We start from the raw sequence: 21,058 nt of genomic DNA on the forward strand, positions 1-21,058 counted from the left end.
GCACTGGGGGGATACAAGGTAATGAGGTTGTCCCACGTGGGACTCACAGTCTTCATCCCCGTTTTACAGATGAGGTAAATGAGGGCCCAGAAGAGTTAAGTGACTTGCCCAAAGTCACACAGCCGACACGTGGCAAAGGCGGGATTAGAACCCAGGTCCTTCTGACTCCCAAGCCCGTGCTCTATCCACTAAGTCTCGCTGCTTCTCAGTTGCACTTGTTTCCATGTTGAACAGAAATAATATTATGTTAGAAATCCTTCAGGGGGATGTAGGGATAGAGTGGTGGTATTGGAGGCCTTTTTCTTGTGCTTTGCTGGGATTGTTTTAAAACTGTTGAGATAGTTCTCTAATTGTTATTTATGTACCATTTATCAAAGTTATTTTCCTTAATGTGTATTCACATATTTGTAAGTTTGGCACAGACAATGAAGACCCTAAAGTTAAGAAAGAACACAGTGAAGTTTTCCCTTTACAGACACTTTACAAATACTCTGATATTTGCTATATTAGGTAAGCTGTTTTACCATCCTCTTCCGGCTGATGGTTCCCAGAATTGAACATTACACTGAAGATCATTTTTTCTTAATTTCAGCTTCAATCGCATTTATGATATGGACGACTAAGAAATTCAGATTAGCAGAATGTCAGTCGGTAAGGGTGATTTTTTCTTCTTCTTGAAGCCTTGTAGAATTTGGAATACACAGCCAGAGCTTTACGTGCTATAAACTGATTCTTAATATTTTAGCTTTGCTTTGAACTGTTTTGAGTGAAAATAATTTAGCCTACTAACGTCAGATCTATAAAACGAGAAGCCAACCTTAACAGGCCGTATCTTAAGGGGAAGATGCTGTTTCCTTTGACTTAAAAATGTGCAGTTGGAAAATGGCCTGCCGTGTTTATACGTTGGTAGAGCAGTAGGGTGTAGGCTGGGGTTTTCTGTGTTTCCGAGGTAGGCAAGTAGCTTTTTCTGAGGTCCTCATAATCTCTTGGCTATTTTAGCAACTGTGAGCGTTAACTGGGGTGAGTCTGCTCATGGTGGGCAGGGAATGTGTCTGTTTATTGTTGCATTATCCTCTCCCAGGCGCTTAGTACCCAGTAAGTACTCAGTAAATACAGTTAACTGACTACTCTGCACGCAGTAAGCACTCAATAAATACGAATGAATCAATAAATTTTATGGGATGCCTTGTTTTTCAGCACGTTTTCCTTAAAATGTCCCATGACCCATGTGAAAACTATATGGAGTGGACGTCGTCCTGTTTTGTTGTGTGTTTTTTTTCCCCTAAAAATGACGACCGTGAAGCTCCACCGGTAACCAGTCTGCCCTGCGTGGCCTATTCTGGGGTTGTGCTCTTTTCAATCCTTGAACTGCAGAGACCGCCTCTTCCCTGTTGTGTGGATCCCTTTCTGTCCAGTGCCACCAAGCACGCTCGTAAAGTGGCAGGCGGGGGGCAAAAAATCTGGGCAGGGTCACTTTAGGGTTCAGACTGGCGGTTGGGGGAATGGTGGTGGAGGGATGGGGCAGGCTTGGAGAGCCCAGGCAGGGAGGCTACATACCGGGTGGCCGTGGGAAGGCAAAGGGAGGAACGAGAGAGAATTCCTTTACAACTTTTTTTTCCAAAGAACAATTTTTAGTACTTTTGAAGTTTAAAAAGCCTATCACTCCGATTTTTCTCAACGTCCATCCCTTAAAATAAACCTAAGAGCAGTGTGGCCTGGTGGAGAGAGCACAAGCCTGGGAGACAAGAGGACCTGAGCGGGCCACTTGCCTGCTGTGTGACCTTGGGCAAGTCACTTAACTTCCCCGTGCCTCAGTTTCCCCCTCTCTAAAATGGAGATTCGGTGCCTATTCTCCTACGTAGACTCTGAGCCGGCTGTGGTACGGGAACGGTGGCCAGCGTGATGATATTAGAACGGTGCCTGACACGTGATGGATCAATTTATTGAGCGCTATGTGCAGAGAACTGTACCAAGTCTATGGGAGAGCACAGTACAACAGAACGAGCAGACACGTTCCCGCCTCACAACGAGCTGACGGTGTAGAGGGGGAGACAGACATAAATAGGAATAAATCATATTACAAGTACTTAATTAGTATGATGATAATATATGGTCACTGTAGCGTTAACTCCAGTCTCCCCGTCAGCAGTTGATCAGCCCCATTTGAGAGGCAAGCTCTGCTAGATAAGAGAGTACCCGTCATTGGGCAGGGACTGTCTCTCTCTGTTGCCGATTTGTACATTCCAAGTGCTTAGTACAGTGCTCTGCACCTAGTAAGCGCTCAATAAATACTCTTGACTGAATGAATGGTTACCCGCAGCCCCTCTTTCGTTCTTTAGCCTGTATAATGGCTTGAGTATCTTATTTTCATCTCTCTCTGAGGATTTGGGTAAAGCTTCCTCATCAGTGGTATTTATTGAGCGCTTACTAGGTGCAGAGCACTGTACTAAACACTTGGAGGAGAGTACAATACAACAGAGTTGGCAGATACATTCCCCGCCCGCAGCGAGTTTGCATAGCTTCTGTGCTGTTGCTCAATGAACGTGTGACATCCCTACTTATGTTGACTCATTCCTTCAGTCGTATTTACTGAGCACTCACTGTGTGCGGAGCACTGTAGTAAGCGCTTGGGAAAGTACAATACAACAATAAGCGGTGACGTTGCCTCCCCGCAATGAGCTCACGGTCTAGAGTAGGTGAGACAGACGTCAATACAAATCCATAAAATTACAGATGTGCGCGTAAGTGCTCTGGGCCTGGAATGGGGGAAGAACAAAGGGGTAAGTGTGCACTGTAATAATAATAATGATGGCATCAGTTAAGCGCTTACTATGCGCCAAGCACCGTTCTAAGCGCTGGGATAGATACAGGGTTATCAGGATGTCCCATTTGGGGCTCACAGTCTTGATCCCCATTTTACAGGTGAGGGAACAGAGGCACAGACAAGTCGAGTGACTCGCCCAAAGTGACACAGCTGACAGGTGGCGGAGTCGGGATTAGAACCCACGACCTCTGACTCCCGAGCTCGGGCTCTTTCCACTGAGCCACGCCGCTTCTCCACACTGTACACTACGACGTTCCAGGTGGACCAGGGCCCTGTACTGGTATTATTGCCCTGGTCCCCTTTCTTAAAGTACTAGTAATAATGATATTTATTGAGCACGAACAGAGGGCAATGTTTTTCTCTGAGTATTTGGGCGAGTCCAACCGAAGCAAAACACGTTCCCTGTCCTCGAGAAAAATTCGCTGCCTTCAGTGGATCGTTAAAAAGCCGCCGGGTGCACTTTGCTCGATGGCAATCGGTTAATAGCATTTTTTGGAGAAGCAGCGTGGCCTCATGGATAGAGCACGGGCCTGGGAGTCAGAAGGACCTGGATTCTAATCCCGGCGCTGCCACTTGTCTACTCTGTGATCTTGGACAGGTCATCTCACTTCTCTGGGCCTCAGGTCCCTCAGCTGTAAAATGGGGATTTAAGATTGTGGGCTTCGTACATTACCCGGCACAAAGTAAGTGCTTAACAAATACCACGATGATTATTATTACTGAGTACTTACTCCGTGCATAGCGTGCTACTGAGTGCTTGGGAGAGTACAAGAGGAGGCGGGCACGACGCGCTCTGCCCTCCGGTACCACTGGGGCACCCCCCTCTGATACGGATGGGCAAGGTCTTGGCAAAGAAGAAATTTGGGAGAGACCTCAAAGAACTATAGCGGCTTTTAAAAGAGAATGCCGAATCACTCCGAAAGTCTTTCATTCATTCATTGTCCTATTTATTGAGCACCTACTATGTGCAGAGCACTGTACTAAGCACTTGGAATGGACAGTTTAGCGACAGATAGAGACAATCCCTGCCCAACAATGGGCTCACAGTCTCAATGGGAGAGACAGACAACAAAACAACAAAACAAGTAGCCTGGCGTCAATACCCTCAAGATAAATAGAATCATAAATATATACACTACTTTAACTTTCTCCTCCGTTTCTGGCCTTATTTTCATTTACACGCTTATCTGATGGGTCCTGGACTAACGTTAAAACTCTCTTCGGAAGGAGTTGTTTTTGATTTTTTTCCGAGACCTCCATTTTGAAGAGCCCCTCAGTACTAGATCTACATCTAGTTAAGTTCCAAAACAAGCGTGATCGTACATTACCCATTAGGACCCAGATCTTAGAAGTGAAAAAAATTCCACCGTAAATTCTTCCGGCATTCCAAGTCCTTTAAATTAATTTGCGTAATACATTTAGGTTAATCGGATAAACAGATATAACTGCGTACTTCCCAAAGCAGTTTATTCATTATCACCATTTAAAATGAATGAAAAGTAATGCGAGTAACAGTGTTTGAAGCCGGGGACCACCGTGTGTTTCTCAGCGGGGTATTTTTTCCGGGTGTCTAGTACAGTGCTTTGCACAGCGATGTTCAACCGGTGCCGCTGAATGAGTGAATCTATCCTGGGAAAATGGCATTAGTTCTCCAACAGAACAAATTAATAAGAAAATCCCTTATGCCATGATTTGTTGATATTTTAAAATGAACGCATAAAGGGTCTGAAGGATGCAAGTGTAGAGAAGCAGCGTGGCACAGTGGAAAGAGCACAGGCTTTGGAGTCAGGGCTCATGAGTTCGAATCCCAGCTCTGCCACTTGTCGGCTGTGTGACTGTGGGCGAGTCACTTCACTTCTCTGTGCCTCAGTTCCCTCATCTGTAAAATGGGGATTAAGACTGTGAGCCCCACGTGGGACAACCTGATTCCCCTGTGTTTACCCCAGCGCTTAGAACAGTGCTCTGCACATAGTAAGCGCTTAACAAATACCAACATTATTATTATTATTGTGTTGAGATTGCTCTCGGAGGTGATTGAGTGAGGCGGGCAGGCTGTCGGGTGGGAAGGAATAAGAGGGAGGAGAAAGGAAATGGAAACTAAATAGGGAAGAGGAGGACAGAAGTATAAAGACAGGAAGATTGGAGCCTGAAGCTTGTCGGGATGGCTAGGGCGGGAAAGAGCTACAGGGGTGGTCGCTGAAGAGCAGATCCACCCCCAGACGTTGGGCACGGGGGCAGGTATTGGGGCAGCCGGGCACAGACTAGCCATTTCCTCCTAGTTCCAGTTAAAGAGAAAAATCAATCGTATTTTAATCGTAAGCACATTTTCATTGTTCATATTTGGAATCTTCTCAGGATTGGATGGAGCTCTGGGTCGACGATGCCTTTTGGAGATTCCTTTTCTCCGTTATCCTTCTAGTGATTATGTTTTTATGGAGGCCATCAGCAAATAATCAAAGGTATCTTTAACGGGAAAACTATTTCAGTTCTGAACGGGCCATGTCATTTTTTTTCAAAAAGAACAGAAGGGCAGATATCGGGGATGCTTGGAAGAGTGATTTTTACCGGCTGTTAAAACTAACATCATGGAATTTCCTCGCAGATATGCATTCACGCCTCTAATAGATGATTCAGATGATGAAGTTGAAGAATTTATGGTGGTTTCTGAAAATTTAGGTGAGTATAAAAAAGTTAACAGCATTTTTCACATATTCAGAGAGGTTGCTTTCAGTGGTGTGAGGTCCTTAATATCTAAGATTAGGTATGGAATTAATCATTCCTTTGTGGAAAAAAACCCCCAAAGTATTGCTTATTTACTCACCAAAGCGTTGTCCGTTCATTTAATTGTATTTATTGAGCTCTTACTTTGTGCAAAGCATTGCACTAAGTGCTTGTTGCAAGTTAAGGGTGGCCTCCAGTATTCCATTCATTCATTCAGTTGTATTTATTGAGCTCTTACTGGGTGCAGAGCACTGTACTAAGCTCTTGGAAAGTACAATTCGGCAACAGGTAGAGACAATCCCTACCCGACAACGGGCTCACAGTCTCTGCTCTGTTCCTTGTTCAACCGAATACGTGGGCAGGTCAGTTGCGGCCACAGTGTGCCTGTGCAGTTGAAATGGGTGAAACTCCTGGAGATCCCGGCAGGGCATCTTAAAATTCAATCTTTAGTCACTATAGCCCAAGTGTGGGGGTTTTTTTTAAAAGGAGTATTCATTTTCATCCCTTCCTGTTTGCGCCCTCCCATTTACCTCAAATCAGTTTCTTCCCTGTCCCTTTTTGATTTCCCCGAGTATTTCCCACTCGGCCATGCCTTTTTGTTTCTTTGCCACGTGAATGTACCCTTAGGGGTCCGGCATCAGATTCTAAACGTATGGAGAACCCACAGCTAGTACGTTAAGTGAGGCGGGGGGAAGACTGGAGACGGAGCCCGCTGGAACCCATCCTGGGAGCCGGGCCGAAAGGACTCGGTTGAGCACCTGGAGGCCTTGAATATCGCTGCTACTTCAGTGATGATGGTGATGATAATAATAAAGGAATTAAGGGACTTGTACAGAGAAGCAGCGTGGCTTGTGGAAAGAGCAGGGGCTTGGGAGTCAGAGGTCATGGGTTCGAATCCCGGCTCGGCCACTTGTCAGCTGTGTGACTGTGGGTAAGTCACTTCACTTCTCTGGGCCTCAGTTACCTCATCTGCAAAATGGGGATTAACTGTGAGCCTCACATGGGACAAACTGACTACCCTGTATCCACCCCAGCGCTTAGAACAGTGCTGTGCACATAGTAAAACAAATACCAACAGTATTAAGTGCCTACTATATGCCAGAGACTTTACTGAGCGCTGGGGTATATCCGAGTTAATCAGGTCGCACCTAGACCCTGTCCCTCATGGGGCTCCACGTCTTAATCCCCATTTTACAGATGAGGGAACTGAGGCACAGAGAAATGAAGTGCCCGAGGTCACACAGCAGGAGTGGCGGAGCCGGGATTAGAACCCAGGTCCTTCTGACTCCCAGGCCCGGGCTCTGCCCACTAAGCCACGCTGCTTCTCAGATCACCAGTGATCCCAAAGTCACATTAGCCATACTCTTGCTGTGTCATTTCTGCCAATGGTCTTTGGTGTTCATTTAAGATAATTTGATCCTGCAAGTATAGTACATCGGGCTGATCGTCTCCTCTTCTGTACTTGAAGGACTTAGTAATAGCAAGTCACTTAATAATAATAATAATGTTGGTATTTGTTAAGCGCTTACTATGTGCAGAGCACCGTTCTAAGCGCTGAGGTAGACACAGGGGAATCAGGTTGCCCCACATGGGGCTCACAGTCTTAATCCCCATTTTACAGATGAGGTCACTGAGGCCCAGAGAAGTTAAGTGACTTGCCCACAGTCACACAGCTGACAAGTGGCAGAGCCGGGATTCGAACTCATGACCTCTGACTCCAAAGCCCGTGCTCTTTCCACTGAGCCACGCTGCTTCTCTAACCTCTCTGTGCCTCAGTTACTGAATCTGTAAATGGGGATTAAGACTGTGAGCCCCATGGGGGAAAGGGACTGTGTCCAACCTCATTAGCTTGTGTCTACCCCAGCGCTTAGAACAATATTTGGCACGTAATATACGCTTAACAAATACCATCATTATTATTGTTATTATTAGCACCAATAGCATTTATTGAGTGCCCACTTTGTATGGTACATTTTCTGCTCATATAGTTAGATGTGTAGGGAGAAGAACTTCATATTTTTTACCGATTTAGAATGAGCTCTCCATAGGTTAAAGCTGAGATTCTGGAACGATGGTGTGATTGACTGTCGATTTATCCCTCTATTGCAATGTCGCTATATGCGGAGGTTCTTTTGGTACAGGAATAATTTTTCGTCTTTTGTAGCGGAAGGAATAAAGCTAAGAACTTCAAAGGCGGTTTCCAATGGAACAGCTAAACCTGCTACAAGCAACAGCAATGTTGTAAGTATGTCAGCTCACTGTGGGCAGGGATTGTGTCTGTTGATCGTTAAATTGTACTCTCCCAAACGCTTAGTACAGTGCTTTGCACACATTTAGTGCTCAGTAAACACGATTGAATTGAATGTAGACAGAAAATGATGAATGGGTGTTTGGGGCACTCTGTCCCACATAATAATAAAAATAACTATTATGGTACTTGTTAAGCACTTACTATGTGCCAAGCACTGTTCTAAGCGCTGGGGTAGGTACGAGGTAATCAGGTGGCCCCATGTGGGGCTCACAGTCTTAATCCCCATTTTGCAGATGAGGTAGCTGAGGCACAGAGAAGTTAAGTGGCTTGCTCAAGGGCACACAGCAGACAGGTGGTGGAGCTGGAATTAGAACCCACATCCTCAGACTCCCAAACCCATGCTCTTTCCACTTGTTGGTTCACATAGATGTGTAAGGAGAAGAACTTCATGTTCTTTCCCGATTTGGAATGAGCTCTCCATAGGTTGACCTTGGGCAAGCCACTTAACTTCTGTGTGCCTCAGTGACCTCATCTGTAAAATGGGGATTAAGACTGTGAGCCCCACGTGGGACAACCTGATGACCTTGTATCTACCGTAGCATTATCCACTAGGCCATGCCATGTGACAGCAGACCTAACCAATTTTGATTTGTAGATCGTTATTTTCCTCCGATTGAGCTAGTAGAGTCTAAATCAACAGAAATACAACGCGTTGGAGACTAGCTTTTCTGATTTTGAGACTGTAAATGCCTTATGGACAGGGAACATCTCTACCAACTCTGTTGTATTGTGCTCTGCATACGGTAAGTGATCAGATAAACGCCACTTGATTGATGGACTGAAATGGAGTATCCATAAAAGATGAACCAAAATAAATCAGACGTTTCAAACAAAAGAGAATCACAGTGCCCACCAAGTGTGGAGGTGAGGTGTTGAATGCCAGCTTTGAGGAAAAGCCTCTGATATTTCTTGTTTCAGCATTATAGTTCTATTCGATTTGTAGATAACTTTCAAAGAGGAACATTTTATAAAAGTAAGCTTTGTGCGACTAATATCCCTTGCGATAGAGCTCTCAAACTCGTGAATGCGATTTCGTTACGATTCAAAGGAATTGCTGGCAGAATGTATATGAAATAAGCATACTGATGTGTAACCAGAGACCTATTAAACCTGACCTTTTTGCCGAGCACAATCCCCGATCTCTGTGAATTCTTAGATTCGTTTGGGGCATAGCGTTTGGAGACTGTTTTTAAGCTGTTGTTAACGGTCTCTTTACTCTTCGTAGGATGAAGATTTGAAGTGGGTGGAAGAAAACATTCCCTCTTCATTCACAGATGTGTAAATATCTTTTGTGTGGTTGAATTTTTTAAAAAAACTAGATTGTAAAAGATAGGGTTTAAAATGATTGTTGAGAGCGTTGCTTGCCCGTGTACCACGGGCATCTAAAAATGGTGCCCAGTAGTGGTGATGGTATGGAAAGAGCATGGGCTTTGGAGTCAGAGGTCATGAGTTCGAATCCCAGCTCTGCCACTTGTCAGCTGTGTGACTGTGGGCGAGTCACTTCACTTCTCTGTGCCTCAGTTCCCTCATCTGTCAAATGGGGATGAAGACTGTGAGCCCCACGTGGGATGACCTGATTCCCCTGTGTCTACCCCAGCGCTTAGAACAGTGCTCTGCACATAGTAAGCGCTTAACAAATACCAACATTATTATTATTATTTTTGTATGCAGAGCACCTTACTAAGCTCTGAGAAAGAGTACAGAGGTGGGAATTAGACAGGACCCCGTCCCTTAAGGGGGCTCAAAATCTCTGAATACAGAGTTGGGGGAAGACTGGAGACAGACATAGCGGGAGCTGATCCAAAAGAAAGCAGTCGAGCACCCACTTGTCTTATGCCGTCGAGGCGTTGCCGATCTCTCCCAGAAGGCCCGCTCTCCATCTGCGATCATTCCGGTAGCGCATCCGTAGAGATTTCGTGGTAAAAATACGGAAGTGGTTGACCGTCACCGCCTTCCGGGCGGTAGACACGAGTCTCCGCCCTCGACTCTCTCTCGTGCCGCTGCTGCCCAGCACGGGGGAGTTTTGACTCGTAGCAGGTCGCCTGCCACTCGCCAGCTACTGCCCAAGCTAGGAATGGAACGGACAAGCCCCTGCTTGACTCTCCCTCCCGTAGCCGAGACTGGTAGAGGACTGGAAACTCTCCAGGTGTGAGACCCACAGGCCTTTAATTTTGGGGTATTCCAGCCTTACAGTGATCCCAACATCACATTAGCCGGACTTCTGTCAGTTGTGCCAACACTTGGACGGCCCCTTGCTCTGGCCAGAGGCTTTTTGGGTTTTTTTAATGGCATTTGTTAAGCGCTTACTATGTGCCAGGCACTCTTCCAAGCATTGGGGTAGCTACAAGCTAGTCAGGTTGGACACAGTCCTTGTCCCACATGGGACTGCCAGATTTAATCCCCATTTTTCAGAGGTGTTGTGTAAGTGACTGCTCACCTTCCTCATTTCCCTAGGGGACTTGGGTTCGGCAGACACTCCTTCGAGATCATCTTAGAGACTTCCCCCAGCTCCTCTCTTCCAATTCTGCTTTTCTCTTCCATGATGATGTTTGTATTGCATTCTTCCAAGCGTTTAGTACAGTGCCCTGCACACAGTAAGCACTCAATAAATTCCATTGATGGTAATGATGATGATGCTGAAGACCGTAGGCCTCTTGCGGGCAGGGAACGTGTCTACCAACTCTGTAGCTTAGTACAGTGCTCTGCACATAGTTAGGACTCAATAAATACCATTGATTGACTGGGCACACAGTAAGTGCTCAATAATAATAATGATGATGATATTTATTAAGCGCTTACTATGTGCCAAGCACTGTTCTAAGTGCTGCGGTAGATAATCAAGGTAATCAGATTGCCCCACTTGGGGCTCACAGTCTTAATCCCCGTTTTACAGACGAGGTAACTGAGGCACAGAGAAGTGAAGTGGCGTGTTCAAGGTCACACAGCAGACAAGTGGCAGAGCCGGGATTAGAACCCACAGCCTTCTGACTCCCAAGCCCATGCTCTATCCACTATGCCTTGCTGCTTTTATCCCCTTCTGGCTTCTCAGGAGAATGTTAGTCCATAGAGAAATGCTTTAGAAGGCATCTTCTCCCTAAAGATAACTGGATAATAAGAATAATAATGATAATGTTGGTATTTGTTAAGCGCTTACTATATGCAGAGCACTGTTCTAAGCGCTGGGGTAGATACAAGGTCATCAGGTTGTCCCACGTGAGGCTCACAGTCTTAAAATTTGGCTGGTAATCCAAACAGCTGTTGCAGTAAAACATTATCAGAACCCACTTCTAATGACGATGGTGTTTGTTAAGCGCTTACTACCTGTCAAGCACTGTTCTAAGCGCTGGGAGAGATCCAAGGTAATCAAGTTGGACCCAGTCCCTGTCCCATACAGATGAGGGAACTGAGTCACAGAGGAAGTGAAGTGACAGGACCAAGGTCACAGAGGAAGTGAAGTGACAGGACCAAGGTCACCGAGCAGACTTGGCAGAGCTGGGATTAGAACCCAGGTCCTTCTGCTTTACCCAGTAGACCACACTGCTTCTAGTCCCAGGTGACATCTTTCCTCCCACACCGTAAAAATGAGATTCTTGTTATATAAACTCTACTTCCACGACCCAAGTTTCTTTCCATTAAGGCCTTTTTTGAAGTCTCTAGCTGCTCGTGTTCTGGTGTTTATCTGCATATTGTACTCTCCCAAGCACTTAGTACAGTGCTCTGCACACAGTAAGCACTCAATAAATACGATTGAATGAATGAATAATCTGAACTTGGGATGAACGTGAGTGAAAAGTTTTGCCGATGATCCCCCTCAAGTACTTAGGCTCTAGGTGACCTGGATAATGGCAGCTCTGAGGTCTTTTATGTATCTCCTCTCTCATTTCAGAGCGCTGCCGGTGTTAATGGATTCGGATGAGGTAAGATATGCTTTCGGTTCTGCTTTTTAGTAGAGCGGTCTCGTGAGCGAACATATGACACTTATTTCTGCATCACGTTAAAATTACCACACACCGAGCCAAATTTAGAAAAACTAGAGAATGAATTTTAGGAGGCGTTTAAAGGAGCATCTCAAAGCAGGTTAAATTAGAACCAGATGAATTCTCTTAAATCCAAGAGAAGAGGGAATCGGGTACAGTTTGGGGTTACTCGGCTCCCCGTGAGATCATAAACTCCTCCAGGGCGGGGTCGGTGTCTCTTTTTTGGTTTATTCCCAGGCTCTCTACCGAGCGCTCTGCCCAGAGTGGGCGCTCCATCCAACGCTCTGCCCAGAATGGGCTCCCCGTCCAACGCTCCGCCCAGAGTGAGCGCCCCATCCAGTGCTTTGCAAACAGGGGCGTTCAGATATACATGAGGATGTATCTTTTGGCTCTGTTCTGTGGGAGGTTGGAATTTTATTCAAATCCTGAATCCACTTCCCACATTCAGCAGGGAAGGCTGCAGTGACAAGGCAAGGTTTCAGAAGTCCTTTGAGGAAAGAGGTCTTACTTGGACCTGTCGGAGAATCGTGCGCTTTTTGGAAGGAATGTCAGGAGTCGGGAGAAGAATTGAGTCGAGGGCTGAGGAAGATTTGCTTGGAAACAAAGAGGAGTAGAGAAAACATAGGGTAGTTAAAGCAAGAATGCCCCTTACTCTTTATTTTTAAATGGTATTTGTTAAGCACTACCAGAAATTGTATTAAGCCACTGGGATAGATTGATCAATCAATCACTTGTATTTATTGAGCGCTTACTGTGTGCAGAGCGCTGTACTAAGCGCTTGGGAGTGATCAATACAACTTATTACAACTTAAATACAAGTTAGGTTGGAAGCAGTCCACATAGGGCTCACCGTCTTAATTCCCATTTTACAGATGAGGTAACTGAGACACAGAGAACTCAAGTGCCTTGCCCAAGGCTGCGCGGCAGACAGATGGTGGAGCCAGGATTAGAACCCAGGTCCTTCTCACCCCCAGGCCCGTAATCTATCCAATAGGCCATGCTGCTTCTCATGCTCCTTGTGCTTGCTCTTTTCTGCTACAACTCAGTTCCTGCTCTTGGCTCCTCCCGAGCAAACCTCCCAACTCCCTCGCTCTTGTTCTTTTTTATTTTTTAATGCTATCTGTTAAGCACTACTACGTGCCAGGCCCCGTACTGAGCCTTGGGGAAGATACAAGCTAATCAGGTTGGACGTAGTCCATGTTCCACGTGGGGCTCACAGTACTAATCCCCATGTACAGATGAGGTAAGTGAGGCACAGAGAGGTTAGGTGACTTGCCCAAGGTCACACAGCAGACATGGGGGTTCTAATCCCAGATGCTCTGACTCCCAGGTCTGTGCTCTTTCCACTAGACCTCACTGATCTCTTCTGCTCCAACCCATTTCTCACTCCTTTCCCCTTCCCTGGAGGGATCATCCTTATCATCTCCGTCCAGTTACATCCTTCGCCTCCTTCAGAACCTCCTTTTTAAAGCTTCCTCTTCTTGGATGATTTCCCTCTTAATTCCGCTTCCCTCCTCACCCTCAGTCAACTCACCCCTGCAGCCACCTCGGCAGGAATAGTAGAGTTATCCCTGTATGTAGTTGTGGACGGTGTATTTCTTCCTCTGTCTCATTTTCTGATAACTCTTCTCCCCACGTTAGCTACGGCGTATTTGTCCGTTTCCCTTCTAAACTTTAAGCACCTGGGGAGCAGGGACTGTGGCATTTGCTTGCTTAGGAAGCTGTCCCAGCGACTAGCACAGTGCTCTACACACACCAGGAGCAGCGTGATCTAGCGGAAAGAGCACGGGCCTGGGAGTCAGAGGACCTGGGTTCTCAACCTGGCTCTGCTACTTGCCTGCTGAGTGATCTTGGGCAAGTCACTTCACTTCTCTAGGCCTCGTTTCCCTAACTGTAAAAAGGGGGATTCGGTCTTTGGCCTGAGAGCCCCACGTGGGGCAGCGACCGTGTCCGACCTGATTCGTCCTGTCACCGCTCCGGCGCTTAGAATAGCGCGTGGCACGTAGTAAGCGCTTCACAAATGCCCCCAAAATAATAATAATAATAAGCAGATATCCAGGCCCTGCTGGCGATGCTATTAGTGAAGCCTGAATGGAAGGCAGGTCTTTAAGAGATGATTTCTTCTTGAGAGCAAATTGGGATGATTACAGAGCTTCTGGAGGCCTGGCGATGTTTAAGCAGTAGGCGAGACGATTACTGGCGTCGGTATCGGCGTTACTGGCCCCCGGGCAGAGTAGAATCAGCGGCGAGAGGAGGCTGCGGAGGCCATTTGGGTGATCGTAATGGTCTAGACAGGAAATAGCTGTGGACGGGACTAGGAATTTGAATATGGCTACCGCTCACCTCCCCTAGCTGTGCGATCGCCTCAAAAGTCTGTCCCCGCCTGGCATTTCCGTCCTTAACCTCTTTTCCAGCAGAAAAATCACAATTGGAGTCCTGTTTGAATTTGCACCCTACTGGAAAAAGCCCTTATTCTTCCGAATAGTACCCAGCCTAAGTAATTTGTAAAGCTTTTTTTAATTTTTTAAAATTAGTTTCTTCTTCTGTGGGGTGCTCAGCATGGAAGATGGATTGGGGGGAATTGTGGTTAATGTTTTTTGAAATCAAGACGTGTAGTCCCGAAGCCTCTCCCGCGTGTGGAAAGGAGAGTCAGGTGGGTCTTGGATTTCATGAGGCCCTGAACTTTGAGGACCCCTATAAGCCTTCCCACTCATTGAAGACTCACAACCCCCTCTCACCCCACGGACCCGGCAGCTCGCATAGGAACTGCGTGGCTCAGTGGAAAGAGCACGGGCTTTGGAGTCAGAGGTCATGGGTTCGAATCCCGGCTCCGCCACTTGTCAGCTGTGTGACTGTGGGCAAGTCACTTCACTTCTCTGTGCCTCAGTTACCTCCTCTGTAAAATGGGGATTAAGACTGTGAGCCCCACATGGGACAACCTGATTCCCCTGTGTCTACCCCAGCGCTTAGAACAGTGCTCTGCACCTAGTAAGCGCTTAACAAATACCAACATTATTATTAACTGGCATTCCTCACTTTTCCACTTTTCGCCACCCCCGTAGTCCGTGAATACCTGAATTCCTCTCGAGCTTTCTTACTCCTCTAATTTGTCTCACACCCCTAACTTTTCCCGTAAAGGACCATTCGTTCATATTATCCTGACTGCCACTAAGGTATTTATTACACACAGGGCTAGATGCAAGAAAAGGAATTCAGATTTGGTCCCCATCCCACGAGAAGCTCAGCCCGTTTGGAAGGGACAGATGTATTAAAAAGAGAACTGAATTATAAACACAACTGTGTTACTACAACTCTCCAAATGTAAGACTATTAAAGTAGGTAGCTGACGCATCCCCTGTCGTGGGTTCTAATCCTGGATCCGCCACTTGTCAGCTGCGTGACTTTGGGGAAGTCACTTCACTTCTCTGTGCCTCGGTTCCCTCATCTGAAAAATGGGGATTGAGACTCCGAGCCCCACGTGGGACAACCTGATAACCATGTATCTATCCCAGCGCTTAGAACAGTGCTTGGCACATAGTAAGCGCTTAACAAATACCATCGTTATTATTGGAGACGCTCCTCTCAGGCAGTCCTGAAGCTCCTCTCGGCATCGGACCCACCGCTCGGCTACCCACCTCGGCAGCGTTCTTAGTGTTCTGACTGTTGTCACAGGGTGCTCAGTTTGGTCATAAATAAATCTTCCACATAAGTTACCTTTGGGCGCACCCCAGACCACCTAGACTGTGCGCTCGTTGGGGACAGGGAATGTGTCTGTCGTGTTGTTGTATTATACTCTCCCTAGAGCTTAGTACGGTGCTCTGCACACAGTAAGCGCTCAGTAAATACCATGGACTGATTGGCAGAGATGGGGGACCGCCCTGGCTCCCCGAACCGACCCTCCTCCCCATGGTTGATGGTGAGGAGATTCTGGCCATACACATCCCAGGTTTTATTAACAATAATAATTGTGGTATTTGTTAAGCACTTACTATGTGCCAGGCACTGTACTAAGCACTGTGGGGGGAGGGCAGGAGGGAATAGAAGCAAATTGGATCGGACACAGTCCCTGTCCCGCACGGGGCTCACGGTCTTAATCCCCGTTTGACAGATGAGGAAACTGAAGCCCAGCGAAGGGACTTACCCAAGATCACACAGTAGACAGGTGGCGGAGACAGAATTAGAACCCACGTCCTCCTGACTTCCAGGCCTGTGCTCTTGCTTCTGCCCCCCTCCACTCCTACCGGGGACTGACTTCATTCCACCGTGTTGGGTGGGAGGAGGGGGAAGGCCGCCCTGGTCCTTGGATGGGCCCAAAGCTTTCTAGTCCTAATGGTGTTTCTTGCTTACAATCAATGGCATTTCAGTCAGTCAAAGGTATGGAGCACTTACTCTGTGCTGAGCACTGTGCTAGGCGCTTGGGAGAGTACAGTACAACAGAATTAGCAGACACTTCCCCTGCCCATAATGAGCTTACGGTCTAGAGGGGGAGACAGATGCGAATATGAATACGTAATTTATAAATTATATTTTAAATATATGTACATAAGTGCTGTGGACCTGGGGGTGGGGTGAATATCAAATGTCCAAAGGACATTCCATATCGTCATCATCATCATCAGTGGCATTTATTGAGTGCTTGCTGTGTGCCGAGCACTGTACTGAGCGCCTGGGAGAGTACAATACAAACATCAGCACTCTGATTTTTAACAATGTAAAAAGTGGGGTATATAATAATAATGTTGGTATTTGTTAAGCGCTTACTATGTGCAGAGCACTGTCCTAAGCGCTGGGGTAGATACAGGGTAATCAGGTTGTCCCACGTGAGGCTCACAGTTTATCCCCATTTTACAGATGAGGTAGCTGAGGCACAGAGAAGTGAAGTGACTTGCCCACATTCACACAGCTGACAAGTGGCAGAGCCGGGAGTCGAACTCATGACCTCTGACCCCGAAGCCCAGGCTCTTTTCCACTGAGCCACGCTGCTTCCCATGAATGAATGCAATTACTTGAATCAAAGTAAATTTGCAAGTGTATGAAAAATGTGTATGAAAAGTCCACATATGTCAACGAGTGTTCCCCTTTTCTTTCTCTCAGGAGATAATGATGACCAAAAATGAAGTGTCAGACAGAGTGTTGTCTTCAGAAAAGATAATATGACCAACACCTCTAAAACCAAGTCTGGTAATGAAAATTGACCACCCACCCTGAATCCGAGAGCGCGCGAGAAAGAGAGACAGAGGAGACCATCACTGACTATGCATAATATTTTGATAGGTCTTGATTGGTGTTTTCTATGGTATTATCATAGAAGATATGTATATGAATGTGAAGTTTCCAGGAGGGTTTTTTTCCCCCCACATCATGTCTTAAGATGCCATTGTTTATGGTCTTAAATGTCAGTTAAAATGCCTCAGGGGCGGTGGATTAAGCGAGTATTCAGAAGGCAGAAAAGTGCAAATGATATGTCGGTCCTTAATGGATTTTTCGAGTGAACTCTTGGAACCGAATCTTGTGGGGAGGGGTGACATATTTTTGGCATTATGTTTCTCATCATTTTTGTACATTCCCCGTCCAGCCTCCCTTTTTAGGTAGTCTTTAATGTGGCACATCCATCTCATTTTGTAGAGGTTTTCCCCGTCTCCTCAGTTCATCATTTCTTTTTGAAGCGATGGGTTATTTTGCTTTTATACCGAAATGGCTGTATATTGAGTAAACGTGGTTAAATAACGTTAGCCTCTATTTATACATTATGATCACCTTATGACTAAGTCTTTAGAGCAAAGTTCACTTGTAAATAGGAATATCAGCAGCAGATTTCAGTGTCGGAGGTCTGGAAGGGGCAAAACTTTATTTCATTCATAATCTTGAGGAGGTTTTTTGTCATGTAAGCTCTTTTATTTTTGATAATTTACTGCCGGAGATGTGTATAAAATTGCCATCTTCTAATTTTCTCACACTACTCCACCGTCAACTGTTTTAGCCTACCTCAGTTTTTTTGTAGTACGCAGTTGTAACTTGCCCCTCTGTAATGTGACATCATACGATTTGGAATTTTTCTTTTTGAAATTTGAAATGGCCCAAGTATAAAGATGAAGTGAATGAGTTGTTGTGAACTTGTGGAACATTTACAAATTTTATTAACTCTGTATAACCAAAGAGGGGCGGCCACATTGGACAGTCATCTTCTGGCCGGTCTGTGTTTTTAAGAATTTGTTCTGAATTCAACTCCTTTGAAATTTGGCGATAATCGGAGCCCATCCAATATTCTATTAGATTGGTGTAACTTTGTACTAGAGAAGAAACTTCTGAGCTTCTTGGCCATTAAAGTAACCTAAGCAAACAAAGCTTAAAAACTTGACAGTAGTAGCCAGAAGAAACCGCGGAAGAAAACTAACTTGAATTTTACAGAAAATTAGAACGGTGGGGTTCTTTCTCCTGAAAATTCATTCCTGACATCATTTACTTGCCTCCCGTTCACAGGTCCCTTCTAAGATCTTCTCTTTGTGGACCTGTAGCTTTCACCAAGTAGTTTCAAAACGCTACTTAGGGAAGGTGAAAGCTTAAAGGGCAGAAGCAGCCCTGGTTTGAATGTACGTCATTGTTCCGGGGAGGGCGAGCAGAGTTTTTTGTTTCAGGGTCCCGAACACAGCAAGCTCCTAGAGCGGCGGTTTTCCTCTAGGACACCTTAGTTCCCTACGTTCTCTTGTGCCCGCTGGGCACCGTGCCGTGTAAGTCTCAGAGGGGAGGGCCGGGGGAGCTTTCCTGGCACTTTCTATTTGTCTCATGCCCCGTGGTCCCGGGCAGACGGGCTCCTTACCCACTGCAGGGCTCCAGGATGCTAGAGATGCCAGGCCTCCCGGAAGCCATAGCTGAGAGGGAACAAATAAGCCAAATAAGGGAGACCGGCGTCATGGTCCAGCTTGACCGACCTCTCTTCTCCTGCTCATCTATTCCTCCCTTCCCCACGCCCCTGCCTTCACCACCCCCTCCACCCTAGGCAGAGCAGCCCAACTCTGCAAGGAGGAATTGCGGATCCGGGGCTGTTTCTCCCGCCGCTTGTCAACCTCTGGGATCGTGGCCTGGATGCTTCTCGAGGCACCGTGGTTCGAGGCGGCCGCTGCTTTTAGGGGGGACAGAAGGACGCAGGGAGGGCCTCTTGCGAACTCCAGGCCCTTTTGACCAGTAAAATCCCCTCCTAGCTGGAAGCCTGGCACTTGTGGTCCCGCTCACTGAAAGGAGGGGAGTCTCAGTTCTGGTCTTTCCGGTTGAAGCACTTAAAAGACAAAGCGGGGCCGGCTCTGGGAACATTCCCATTGCACAGAAAACTCGCTTTAAATGGGACTGGAAAGCGCAGCCTCACGGCTTTGAGTTAGATGGATGTTTACTTGATTTAGAGGGTGATATATTTTAAAAAGATTATTTTGGTAGCGCAAAATGATGTAAATATGTATTTTGAGCAGGTGGGCAGAATCTTCCAAAGCTCCGGGTTAGCGCCAACAGCTTCTAGAAACGTGAACCCTTAGGTAAAACTTGGGATCGCAGTACGTGATCTAAATAGTCGGTTGTTGCTTCTTGCCCGACGTGCGGTTTCTGCTGAATCTGAACCACTAAACTCTCAGAATCCAAATCGGGCAGGCCTCCTTCAGAGCAAAGGAATCGGGCGGGGGGGGGGGTAAAGGAGGTGGGCAGTCTGGGGAGATTGTGGCAGGTTTTCAGGTTAGTCATTTTAGTGCTCGCCTCTGTCGAATCGACAACCAGCCAGGTAGCAATAGAAAAGATTCTAAGTCTTCATGCACCTAGTATTGCTCTGTTGGTGGGAAATCGGAAAGTGTCGAATTAAACTTTTGCAATGAATCTTCTTTCGATCTGGGGAGGACAGAATGCCTTTAATACGCTACGGCGGAAGGAACTTTCTGGGAACTTGAATTTAATTGGGGGAATAAGAAGGTTTACTCTGATAGATGTATTTGAAGAGAGTAAGGGTCTCCGTTGTAAGTTGGACGAGGGGGAATTCATTCTGTACGTGGGAGATGACTATTTGAAGGAATTTCATTACTTGAAAAGTTGATGTATTACTGTGCCTTAAATGTTCTGACTTTTAATAAAATCGTTTCTGAAATCTTGGGGCATTTACTCTCGGTCAGGAATGAAGCCGGAAGTGGCCCGGGAGAGATCGCATAACCTAGGCTGGGCATTACTTTGTAGTTTGATCCTTGTTGGGTTGGGTAGCCTTGGTAATGCCGTGCAGTGGTCTGCTGCGTGACCTTGGGTAAGTCACTTCACTTCTCTGGACCTCAATTACCTCATCTGCAAAATGGGGATTAAGACTGTGGGCCCTATGTGATTAACTTGTATCTACCCCGATGCTTAGTACAGTGCCTGGCACACGGTAAACACTTAACAAATACCAGACGTATAAAAAAGGGAAGCGGCATAGCCTAGCGGGAAAAGCTTGGGCCTAGGAGTCAGAGGACCTGGACGCTTAGTACAGTGTTCTGCACGCAGTAAGTGCTCGATAAATACGATTGAATGAATCTAAGCAGGCTCTGCCACTTGTCCGCTGTGTGATTTTGATTTTTATCATCCAGGCCTCTCCTCCGAGTGATCATTCTCCAATCTAGCCGCCTGCTGCTCCCCAGGCCCTTATCCCCGTGCGCTTCTTTAATGCCCTCCTCCTCACCTTCACAGTAGTAGCGATTGGTATAGCAAGTTACTTAGCTTTTCTGTGTCTCAGTTCCCTCATCTGTAAAATGGGGGTGAAGACAGCCTCACGAGGGACAACCTGATCACCCTGTGTCTGCCCCAGCGCTTAGAACAGTGCTCAGCACATAGCGCTTAACAAATACCAGTCTTAAACACCTACGGGGTGCCAAACGCTGTGCAAAATGCTAGGGAAAAGTACCCGGATGAGAATTAGACACCGTCTCTAGCCCTCAGGAGGTCACAATCAAAGACTACACCGGGGAGGGTTGACCATGGACTCATGGAGTGAAATAACAGAAAAATCAGAAAGACACCGTAAGAAAAGGACAAGACCGGACGTCGTAGGAGCTCCGGAACACTGTGGCTGAACGGAACGGTTTCGTGCTCTTCACCGAGCGCTCTCAAAACACGCACAGCCCCAACGGCCCCAAGCCCCTGTGTTCTAGAATAATGATGGCATTCGTTCAGCGCTTACCCTGTGCCAAGCACTGTTCTAAGCGCTGGGAGAACGGAAGGTCCAGG

The 21,058-nt window shown here is 46.6% G+C and overlaps 1 protein-coding gene across 1 annotated transcript in view; it reads left to right on the plus strand.

Annotated features, from left to right (window-relative positions):
• The window catches only part of TMEM87B (transmembrane protein 87B), a 46,384-nt gene extending 26,432 nt beyond the window's left edge, over positions 1-19,952 (plus strand). The window contains exons 12-19 of the mRNA XM_029058786.2: positions 402-510; positions 593-651; positions 5,180-5,283; positions 5,427-5,500; positions 7,710-7,786; positions 9,082-9,134; positions 11,743-11,773; positions 16,928-19,952. Coding sequence (XP_028914619.1) covers positions 402-510; positions 593-651; positions 5,180-5,283; positions 5,427-5,500; positions 7,710-7,786; positions 9,082-9,134; positions 11,743-11,773; positions 16,928-16,990 — 570 coding nt within the window. The 3' untranslated portion in view covers positions 16,991-19,952. The remainder of the gene's footprint in view (positions 1-401; positions 511-592; positions 652-5,179; positions 5,284-5,426; positions 5,501-7,709; positions 7,787-9,081; positions 9,135-11,742; positions 11,774-16,927) is intronic.
• Positions 19,953-21,058: the final 1,106 nt, after the last annotated feature.

This window comes from Ornithorhynchus anatinus, chromosome 1, assembly GCF_004115215.2.
Source record: "Ornithorhynchus anatinus isolate Pmale09 chromosome 1, mOrnAna1.pri.v4, whole genome shotgun sequence".
Classification (NCBI taxonomy): domain Eukaryota; kingdom Metazoa; phylum Chordata; class Mammalia; order Monotremata; family Ornithorhynchidae; genus Ornithorhynchus; species Ornithorhynchus anatinus.